Source organism: Diadema antillarum, unplaced genomic scaffold (genome assembly GCF_040938485.1).
Source record: "Diadema antillarum isolate AM-2024a unplaced genomic scaffold, OU_Dant_1.0 seq00001166_RagTag, whole genome shotgun sequence".
In the NCBI taxonomy this organism is placed as follows: domain Eukaryota; kingdom Metazoa; phylum Echinodermata; class Echinoidea; order Diadematoida; family Diadematidae; genus Diadema; species Diadema antillarum.
Genome location: NW_027271973.1, coordinates 546,579 through 558,971, shown reverse-complemented (window position 1 = coordinate 558,971; position 12,393 = coordinate 546,579). Strand labels below are relative to the sequence as shown.

General features: G+C 36.5%; 1 protein-coding gene across 1 annotated transcript; it reads right to left on the bottom strand.

The window, feature by feature from the left end:
• Positions 1 to 6,774: 6,774 nt before the first annotated feature.
• LOC139744400 (carbohydrate sulfotransferase 1-like) lies at positions 6,775 to 7,860 on the bottom strand. Its single transcript, XM_071654841.1, has one exon. The coding sequence runs from the start codon at positions 7,858 to 7,860 to the stop codon at positions 6,775 to 6,777; it is 1,086 nt and encodes a 361-aa protein (XP_071510942.1).
• Positions 7,861 to 12,393: the final 4,533 nt, after the last annotated feature.

Genomic DNA, 12,393 nt, shown 5'->3' with positions numbered 1-12,393 from the left:
CACATCAAGTGAAATGTACTTGACAATGTATAGGTCTGATAAGTTGTGTAAATTACATTTCAGTTGCGTCATGACCATGTAGATCCCTACCTTGGCCGCCATATCAATGAATTGATTTGTTATGAAGTAACTGTATAAACGACAACTGATTACATTAAAGATTCTTGATACTTGTCGAGTCTAAAAGGGCCGGAGCTGTTGTCTTTCGTCGTTTATTACAATTAATGAAATCAAATATGTAAGGTTTTAATTCGCTGGGCTAAGATTCTTATTTGTGAATGAGGGCACCAGGAAAACACTGGCTCATTGATGATGAACAGCAGAGAGAATTAACTCGTATGCACGATATTGTCAAGTTAGTGTCATGTTATGTCTCTAACATCCTTACTTTCAATTAAACAAACTAACTTGTTTTGGGGCGCATAATGAAACGATACGTCGTTAATCGTAAAGTTTCTTTACGAACTTTAAAGCCATTCAGTTATTCTGTTTCTAAAAGGAAAAAAATCGTCACATGCATGTCACAAAGAGTAATAGACAAGAAAAACCTCAAAACATGCAAACACAATAAAATAACATAAACCCAGACATATACCATTGTCTGCCAGTTATATACCGAGTAATGAGTTGAGAACACAATTACACATGTGCAACATTGTACACAGTAGCAAAATTTTTCATAACGAACTTTGCCGAATAATCTAAATACAACAACTTGATTGCCGCCGATCAGAATCTAACTCATTCCAGAAAGAGGGGCCGGTATAGAAGTAATTGTCTTAAGGCCTAAAACTGTAAGAACCGGGGGAAAATTATATTTAGGATCCACTGTGTCTTGCAGGGTTCTGGATATCAATTGTTTTTAATAGACACTGCGGAAAATTATTATTATACTATAGGAAGATCGCCAATATTCAGCTTATACATACAAATTCCAACGTGATACAACTCATACAAATCAGATTTTTTTTTTTTTTTTTTGGTATGATCCAAAAATGTGCACGATTTATAATCCGCAAGGCCTTTTCTGAATAAAAAATAACGAATCAATTTCAGTCTTGGAGCAATTCCCCCAGGCCAAAATTCTGTAATTCAAGTAACGTAATAGAGTTGATTCATAGAAAGAATGCAATATTGGCTTTGGGCAGAGATATTTCAGTTTGTGAATAGAGTCCAACATTTTTACGCAATAATTAAATAATCGACATAAACCTTCCATGAAAGATTGCTATCAACAGAAATACATTAAAAAAAATGTTGAAACTATTTGGTTTAACTGCAATCCTTTCATTAGTACTAAACCTGGAAGAGACCTTGTTGTGTTACTTTAAAAAAAATAGTTTTATTTATATTGAGCGATAATTTTGTTCGCCTGAATCCACTCAAATGCCAATTGCAGCTCAGCATTCGAGGAATTGAGCAATACGTAAGGATCTGAGTGAGAATAAAAAAGACTTGTGTCATCTGCGAACAGAAGAAAGGACAGCAAAGGGGATAAGTTCCGGAAATCAATTTTCAATCAAGACAGTAAGCATATATACATATATTATATATATATGTTGATAAGGTAGTCCACGTGTTGGCAAGATAAAAAGATAAGTAACAAAGCTGCAACAAAGTTCATGCTGTATTCACCAACGGTTTATTTCTTCACACAAATTTTCGAGCGTCTCGCCGCCCTTTCTCAAGTGTTGATACTGAGAGAACAATAACAAAATTAAGCCATAACAATATATTGCAACCGTGTTACCAAGGATGCGCGCTTTAACGTATCAATTCTAGGCATCCTAACACCCAGCGCGCATCCTGGCAACAGTGCAATGTTACGTCATAATGAAATGACAATGAGTATGAAGCATACATGAAAAAACTTGGCACGACTGATACAGAAGTAATTCCTCTGAATACGCAGCTGCGGTGGTAATGTAAAAGCAGTGCATTATTTCTTTCAAAATTCAACATACACATAAATTAACTTTAATTCTAGTGTATAGATAATCTTTACATAATCTGAAATTATCAGTTCGATTCAGTTTGATTTTAAAAAATCGAATGTTTATATTAATCATGATAATTTCAGATTATGTAAAGATTATCTATACACTAGAATTAAAGTTGATTTATGTGTATGTTGAATTATTATTATTATTATAATTATTTTTATTTTTTTTGTAATAAAATTTTTGTAATCGTTGGATCCATGGCGTACTTGAGACTCTTTCTTCTAATAATTACAACATTCGAAGTCCAACACGTGGAAAATTCCAAGATGATATTATATATATATATATATATATATATATATATATCTGTATATATATATATATATATATATATATGTATATATAAGGATATAAGTTGTGTTAAATTATTAAACTGCGATAAATCATGTTATTTACATGTTGCACGATTGTCTTATTTGCTATTAAAACCGAGTAGCTGGAGGATGTGATGGGAGGGAGTATCCCCCTCATTATGAGAGAGCTATATCATTTGCATTATGAATTGAATTCAACAATCTGGTGCACACTTAGAATGGCGTGTTTGGAAAGTTTTCAATGTGAAAAAAAGGACGATACGTTCGTTGGAGTTTTTGTACTTAAATTGCAAACAGACACACACACACACATACACACAAACACAAACAAACGAAAAGCACCTTGAATTCTTTGCTCCATTGACACAAAACAAAACAATTGTTCAGCGGACTCTTCCCGTTATAGTTACATTATACAACGGCGTATAATAGACATTGCAGGTCCGCAGCCCTATAGGGGTATGATTTGAGGCGATCACAACGTTCTGATGTTCAAATAACAACAACAACAACAACAGCAACAACAATAAAACACACACACACACACACACACACACACATAAACACACACACACAACGGAAAAAGAAAAAAAAAAGGAAAAGTGGCAGCTCTCCAATTTATGTATAGGGGGTACAGATATATTAATTTCTATTGATATTTTGTGGGGAACACTCGAGCTATATAATAAGGCAGCGAAAAGAGCGAGCGGGGGACAGGGTGCGGGAGGGGGTATCCCTCTTCAGCACGAGAGAGATTTTGCATTTTCAGCACTGAATGCAATGATCTGGTGCACATCTTAGGGGCATTTTTTTTTTTCAAAATTCTCAATCGAATAGGAGGAGAAACTAATATTCCAGGACATTCAAATGTATTATTGTGGTATCTGTTATCCGCGTGTGTATCTTAAATTTGTACTATGGTATAAGTCTATGGGATATGGATCAAAGGGGAGGGTGTGGAGCCTTTGCGCTTTTAAAACTGAATTTCTACGATTTTGTGAACACTTTTGGGGAGGTCTGGAATATTGTCAATTGAAAAGTAGGAAAAATGAACATTCAAGGCAATGTACAAGGCCAATGTGGTATAATAATAATGATAATAATAATGCAGTGCCTATATAGCGCATAATAAATCAATTATCTTAATGTCTCTATGCGCTTTAAAGAGAGGCATGAAAATGGAAAAAGAAATGTATACAGTTCAATGTCCCGTACACCAAAACTCATTCATAATACTTTTGAAACAGAAATGTCTTGAGCACAGTTTTGAACTTTAGCACTGTGGAAGCTTCCTTTATATAACATGGAACAGTGTTCCACAGTGTGGGAGCAGCATGTAGCATAAGCAAAAGTTCGCTCACCATAAAACTTAGTTGTGATAACAGGACATTGGAGAATATTTTTCTGAACCGATCTGAGATTACGAGAGGGGGCGTACCTTACCAAGGATTCACTGAGATATTCTGGTGCCATTGAGTGCAGGCACTGGTGAGTCAGTAACAGTATCTTAAAAATTATGCGTGATTGGATGGGGAGCTAATGTAGCTGCTTCAAAATGGCACTCATTTATATGAGTCTATTCGGAAATGGAAAGAAGGGGAGGTATAGGAGGGGGTATCCCTCTCCCACAAGATGGAGCTTTTGCATTTTTAGAACTGAAAATTCAACGATATGAATGGTGCACACTGTTAGGGGAATTCAATATTTGGACATTTTTTTAATCAAGAACAAACAATTATATTTAAGGACATTGCCTAATAGCTAGATTATGGTATCTGTGACCTCTTTTTCTGTGTGTATTTTCATTTTGAACTGTGTTTATGGAGCTGGAACAAAGAGGAGGGTGTGGAGCTTTTTCATTTTCAAAGTGATCATTCAACGATCTGGTGCATAAGGGAAATAAATCGAAAATGTTCAATCGCAAGTAAGAAAACGTAATATTCATGGAGTGTGAATGACTAAATTTTGTGCGTCTTTTCACTATAAAGTATAGCCTATCCTAATAAGTCTTTTTGAGATGGTCAAAAGGAGGAGGATGTGGCAGGGGGCCTATCCCCTCCCATGATGGAGCTTTTTTATCTCGTAGAACTGAAATTAAATTATCTGGAGCATGCTTCAGGGGGAATATGAAAAAGAAAATTTTTAAATCAAAAGTTTGAGAAACAACTATTGAGGTCAATCAGACATGAATGACCTGATCAAATCTATACGTTTGCGTCTTTTCGCTATCACTGACTGTGTAAATAGTTAGTTTATGGCACTTGAACTATAGCGGGGGAAGGTGTGGGATGGAGTTCCACCTCCTTCTCGAGGGAGTTTTTAAATTTTTAGATTCAAAATTCAACGATCTGGTGCACTCTTCTGGTTGAAGTTTGGGAACATTTTCATCAGAAAAGTTAGACAAATATTACCGTAACCAAACGGCTCAATTTTGTGCAGTGCTCTTTAAAGGGCAAGCGTTGACGCGCCCCTCAACTTCGCTTACTATGTGCTATAGTTTAAAAGATTACAACACAAGTAACAATACAGATAGTAATGATAACAATAACAGGAAGATTTATGCATCAAGCTCCATCTCCATTATATACCAGTACGTCTCTTGATAAATATTTATTGACACCGTCCCAGAAGAGGTAGAAGAAAATTGTATTTAGGGATCAGGATGGAAATAAAGACGAAGCGACGATGACGAAGATGACGATGAGGATTGTAATAATGAAAACAATGATGATGATAATGATTATGATAATAATAATGACAATTATAATAACTAGAAATGTCGCTATGGCGACTGGTATGCCTCCGCCATAATGCATGATTCTCCTAATAGGTCTATAGTACATGTGGACAATGTGTGATTACATTTTCACAAAATTGGCAAAATATTAAAATGACAAATTCGTCACAAATGTGTTAAATGTTCACCTTCCTTGACCTAGTTTTAATTGGATGAATAGGAGAGCATGTATTTGGGAATTCAAGGACTTTAACTTGACTTTGACCCATTAGTAAGTTTATGCATTGAGTAATTTTCAAGGTAGGGAGAAAAAGTGCAATTTCTGTATTGAATAGTAAATTGTTACCATTTTCATCTGGTCTCTGACCCTAAGATTCATACAATAATCACCGTCAGGCAGAAGATGCATAAATATGTAGTAAGTTTCAAGATAACTTGAGCCACTTCCGAGATATGGAGGAAAAAGCTAGTTCTGCACTTTCACTTGATCTTTGACCTTTTCACCTTTGAGGCAAAAAAAGAAAAGAAAAAAAAAAGAACTTTCCAGAGAATCTCTATTAGGTTATACATGCATACACCAAGTGTAAAAAAAAATACACAATCCTGCTGGCATTGCATAAATGTGAGGGAAATAGTAACATTGTAAAAGTGTTGCCTTGGACCCATGACCTTTGACCCCATGAACCCTAAATTCTCTAGATAATCACTGTCAGTCAGTACATGTATATATACTATGTTCCATGAAGATACCTTGAACAATTTCCAAGATACGGAGAAAAAAAAGTGAAGTTTTAATATTTTTACTTGACCGTTTGAACTTTGACCTTTGACCTCATGACCCCAAACTTTCACCAGAGAATTTAAATTGGGTAATACATGTATACACTAAGTTTCAAGAAAATATCTTCAGGCATTGTATAGATATGGCGGAAATAAGGAAATTTTACATATTTGACCTTGACCTTTTGACCTTTGACCTTGAGCATGTGCATGTGCATCCAGAAGTGTATAGGCACAACTTCACCCCCTATACACATACATGCCAAGTGTCATTAAGATACCTCAAAAGGCTTTTAAGTTACGTTGTCCACAAAATTCATTACGGACGGACGGACGGACAACCCGAAAACATAATGCCTCCGGCACCACTTCGTGGCGGAGGCATAATAATAATAATAATGATAATGATAATTGATAATAATACAAATGATAACACGTACCGACCGATACTATCATTATTATCGTTATATCAATGATAACGGTATTGACGATAATGATAATAATGATAAAAAGAAAAGAGATAATCATAATCACGATAAAAAAGAATACCACTAATCACCTGAGGGGGGGGGGGGGAGGGAAGGATTGCACAATAATTGTCATCTCCCCACCTTGTGAGGTGGGGGGGGGGGAGATGCATACCCCTATTCACCCTTCCTCCTCCCGCTGTCTACCATGTCTACGCCCCTGCATGTACGCAGGAAATGACAGAATGGTACCAAAGGATATTCATAGGTGAATGTTTCGTTTCCTAATTTTTCGAATTGACATATGTTATATTTGTAAGTCATATTCAAGAAATTTGCTTGAGTAAGTTTCCTACTCTGCCTAATCGCCATGATGATATTGATTGTATATATCAATGGCAATGACAATAACGATATTGATATTGTATAATGCAGTCACCACAGAAAACGTTGGTCACACTCTGTCAAGAAGATCATGGAACATCGTACGAGAGTTTCCTCATAACGTCTCTGCACTTTTTTTCGACATCTTTTTTCACCAAAGTTGGAATGCTGTCTTTCCATGCTGTAAGCACCGCTGAAGTGTTTCTCTGGCGGGAAAACGGGCTCGCCTTCTTGGGACTTTGGTGCGTATTTTGCTCAATCCAATCAATCACGTCTTGGTGAATGGGAAGTCCGAGCGCAGAGTATATGCGTCTTGTCTCCTCCACTGGGTTGCTGGCAATGTCCTCAAATCGAACCATAATGTATTTCCCTTTTAGCCACGAGGGAGGATTGTCACGATACTTTAAATTTCGCGCCATGTGCTGACACAGATCTACAATTTCATCCGCGCCTTTGCCCTTTCGTCGTTCGAGGTCGCTGTTACCTTCCTTCAGTTTCCGACGGGAGTTCATTACTGCACGTGGGTCTCGAATGAGGTGGAGGATTTTTGCGTTTAGCGTTGGATCCTCCAAGAAGCTACGCAGCTCTTTTATATCCATGACCCTGATTGTTTTGAGCACCGTGAACGAATGATCCAAACACAACTGAGAAATGACATGGCCAACATTTTCAGGAGAAGCACTGTGTTTTTCGCACAGCGAGCTGGATCTGTTCAAAGCATTACTCGCAACACACAGGTTAAGTCCTCCATTCTTTACCCACTTGGTTGGTTTCGGATAAGATGTCGAATAATTGCATCGCAATATATGGTTCCAGATATTCAGGGATTCCTTCACGGCATTCTTCGGTGAGAGACGATGGTATAAAACATCAAATGTAATACTAAATAAAGGTTCGAACATGTAGAAAATCTCTGGATTGGAATTGAAGAGTTCTCCCACAAAGGAAGAACCGGACCGTTTAGTCGTAACTATGACAACTTGAGTTCGTGGCGGTGAGCTGCTATCAGTATCACGTAGATCATATTGAGCAGGTGGTGGTAGAGACTTATGTGTTTGAGACTCGACCTGTGAGACAGGATGTCTGGGTTGTAGAGACGATACTTCAATGATGAATTTGGAGGTGCCGTCATGTTCAGCTGCTGAAGTAAGTTTTCCAAAGATGGCACTCGACATTTTTCGATAAAGGCCTGAATTTGTTATCCCATCCTCGTCTGGCGTTACAGAATTCACGATGGTGCTATAATCTTGACAAGAATAAGAAAGAAAATAAGTGGAAAAAGATATGAAAATAAAATACACACTGTCGTTTGTATTCAATACATTGGGGAATTAATCATGATGATTTGTATCTTTAATTACAATTAAGTAATCACGAAAAGCATCAAACTCTTACAATGTTAATTTCCACCACCATTATTCTCCCACTGTATGTCTATGAGTCGGTTGCCTTACCATCAAAATTGAATAAACTACGTCCTGTTGAATCTGTCCATTTGACAAGCTTCAAACAAAGTGTGCATTCGTGGTAAAAACTTTACAAAATGAAAAAAAAATGAAATTAGATCACTTTATATACTTATTTTGTCAGCCACATTTGGAGAAAATTACTCTGCAATGTGAAACGTCATATATACGGAGTCAGATAAGGACAAAGTAGGCCTACTTGACAACCGAGGATCACTACCTAAAAATTGTGATTTTTCAGCCAAATGCTATAGCTTTCTTATCAGTCTCACCAGAAAACACTGAGACTCTGATATGAGAATAACCTTGTGACATTCTCCACATCACCTGATATGAACAGTACTGTATAAGCTTTCTCCCATATGAGTTGACAAAAGGGCTTGTAACTTTATTCCAGTGAGCATTCGAGGACGAGAAAGCAAAAGAAAGTTTGCTATGGTATAGCAAACCCATTTCACGCTTGGCGTGTGCTAAGGCGATGTCATTATACTTTCAGATGAAATAATAGTAATAATAGTAGTATATGATAATGATAACTGTAGTAATTTCAGATGAAATAATAGTAATAATAGTAGTGTATGATAATGATAACTGTAGTAATGATAATGATAACTGTAGTAATAATGGTGATAATAATAATAATATTATTATTATCATTATCATCATCATCATTATCATTAACAATAATTGCATTGATATGGCGCTTTATACGGGTGGTTCTATAAGTGCACTGGTGCTATTTATAAAAGAAAAGTAAATGGTTGATGTCCTGATGTAACCTTGTCTGAATTATTAAAATACATCAACATGAATATACGCAAACAACAAAAAATGCATGTACAGAAATTGTGGTCATAGTGCGGTACGAAAAAAAAAAATCTTTCGGTTGTATTTTCACTGCTTTTAATCGAGTTACAGGAAATAGGCAACGCTGGGTTGTATGGTACTGCATGTGTAAATAACTTACCATGCTGGTACAAGATGAAGTAGAAAGAGACAAAAAATCCAAGGATGATGACGGGTGGGAGGCAGCGCCCGATGAAGCCCCGTTCGGAACTCATGATTATAGCTCTTGAATGCTGATCATGTAACCATCCTCGCTCTGCAATGCAGTATAAATAGAACAAAATGATCAATGTCAGGTCAAAACAAAGTGTGGGAAGAAGTATTTAGGTGAAATTCAGAGCATTCATCCATGCAACTATAAGTGTGTAGTTATTACTGTTTTGACAACAGGAGGAATTTCATTTCGTCGATATCCTGGCGAGGGAGTGGCATGTTCACATACCTCTTTTGCTTCCTTCTCTGCCCCTTCTCCTTTCTCTTCGTTCTTCTTTGGGTTGTAATTTCGCTGTGGTATAGTCTTTGATCTTAATACAATTTTACGTCTTTTGTCCATGTATGTATATATATATATATATATATATATATATATATATATATATATAGTGTATTTGATATATATGTATATATATCATTTATATATTTTGTTTGGGTTTCTTGAGGAGGGAGGTGTATTTTAGCGTGACCAACTGTGTGTATTCTATTCATATTGTTGTTTTATTACCATAATTTCCTGGTGTATAATGCGCATGGCTCACCAAATAGTGTCTGTTATATCTCACTTTAAGTTTGTATTTCCTCTCTGTATACTTAAAAAAAAAAACATGTATCCTATGTATGCGATGTGCTTTTGTTTACGTAATGTGTCTTACTTTTGTTATCAAGAATGCACTTACTGCATATAGATAAATTCGGGATGCATGTGTTCTTTACGAGTGGCCAATGTCTAACAAACTCCGTTTTTCAGTGCATGGGTCTCTCTTTTCTATCGCCCTATTATGTACTTTTCTCACTATTGCAAAATATACGTTGTTTCTCTCATTATCTATCATACTAATTGGTATTATCGCACTTTATGACTTGTGTAATGCTTACAATTCGTTAAACATTACAATTTGTCAAAATGTATACTTGTTACCCTGGTGGATAGGAATAAAATATGATAGAATTGGCGTGAATCGAATTGGAATCTATGAGGTACCTCACCCTATGGATGCAGTATTATAATTACAGTGAAAGCGTATTTAAAGTGACAGTTATTCGCAAAGACATACACACACACACAATCCTCCTGTAAAATTGTAGAGCAGAAGAAAAATGGCATACGTCGCGTATACCAGAGTATTTTTCTTCACGAAACGAAACCCGGAGAATCGGCAAAATAAGTACCGTAGAACAATTTTGAAGCACTAAAGCTGGGGTTTTGTTTCATCTTCAAACGGTAAATAATGCCCTCAATACATATTACAGTACTAGTATACGTGAACGTAAACGGAATACAAATCAGCATGGATAAACAGCCATATCATATTTGTATATAGGCTACTGGACAGCAACATAAATGAACAGGTATGTCCATATGTGCTGAGCATGTCCACTATTTCACTTCTTCAAGACTTACCTTAGTTTTGAAATGACTCTAACCAACCCCAGTTTTCTGTACTTCACTCTGTGTCCTCACGAGGACAAAATAGTATGCAAATTGTATCCTTCAGTCTTCGTCAGGATATATAATAATATATGTGCTAAGAGAGAAAACTGTCTTAGTCCCAGATGTTTTCTTCTTGAGATGTTACTTTCTTAAACTAAGTCATTCTGTCACGTCTGGATCTTTCCGAATATAATGGTGGAAATGAATACGTGGCAGACGAGGAGATGGAAAGGTGTACCCTTCTATCGACCACAGTATACTTTCCACTGGTCTTATCGATCGATACTCGGTAGCAAGTTATTTCAACGTCTAGTATCAGATGACGAAAACACCCGTTAGCACCTAGGAACCCGAGAGGTTTTAATTGGAATTTTCATGTGATTTCGTAGCCTGTAATAGCATAAGAGACATTTGAGCTGCTTATAGGGTCTCTACACTTTTTGTGTGTACATTCAAACAATGATTTTGAACATAATATGCTCTTGTATGTTTAGTAAAATCTGCGCCATATATTATTATGTACCATGAGGGTGGAAACGTTGCCTTGATTAATATAGCGCTATTTTGCACTTTTTGTTCATTCAACAACAAGACTTGGGAATCATTTTCTTATGCCGATGTATAATATCTTTACGATATTAAACATAGTGTAAAAAATCATGATGCTCACAAGTGCAACTTCATAGAACCAGTTATTACCACTTTCAACACTTATAGGTAATCATAACAAATTGATATGAGAGATAACGTACTCGATAATGCAATATAATCATAGTGAAAGTATCAGTGATGATGGAAACACAAATACAAACCTTCAGTAACATCGTCAAGCAGAATAAAAAGTACATAGTAATACCTGTCAACTTCTACCGGAAACGAAACCAGGGAAACCAGCAAAGACGTACATAATATACATACATAACATTATACATACATACATACATACATACACATACGCAGCTACAATGCATGTCACTGTAGTCGACCTAGATGTACACACACAAACACACACACACACACACTCTTATACACACACACACACACACTAAAGTGAGTGACACGTGGTGAAATAAAATAAACTCAACTCAATTCAACTCAACACACACAAACATGAGTTACATGACTCTTATATGTTTTTAATATATACATCAACATGAATGAACATACATGCATGTGAACATAATTATTACGCCGTGTCAGTTGTTTACGCCTTACCTGTATTTTATGTGGCACACACCAAGCCCAATTTTCTCCAGTTTACTCTGTATGCGTCCTCGCCCCGTCACTGTCAGACAAAATGTTACAAACAATATCCAACAGTCGTCACAACATCAGAAGAAAATTATCTGTCCTAAAATTGATTACTGTCTCAGCCCCCAGATGTTTGTTCTTCATACTCTTCTTTCTCAGAAGGTATAACGGTGTTATCTCGTCAGCTCCGTATCACTCTTGATAAAGGGGTACGAATACGTGTATGGCACACGAGAAGATGAAAGGTGTTCTCTTCTATACCATGGGCTTGTCTTCCAGTGGTCTTAGCGATCGATGATAGGAAAGTATCGATTATCTGAACGTGCTCAAAAGGTGAAATTTGCGTACGGTTTCTTATAGCAGAGTTAGACAGTACTTTACGGATCTGTGCGGGAGAAAGCACACAGCTGGCCTGACTCCGGAATACTAAGTGAATTTCCGCCGGTTTTAATGGAATTTTCGTCTTATTGCGAGTTGAGTGATTGTTTTACCGATTC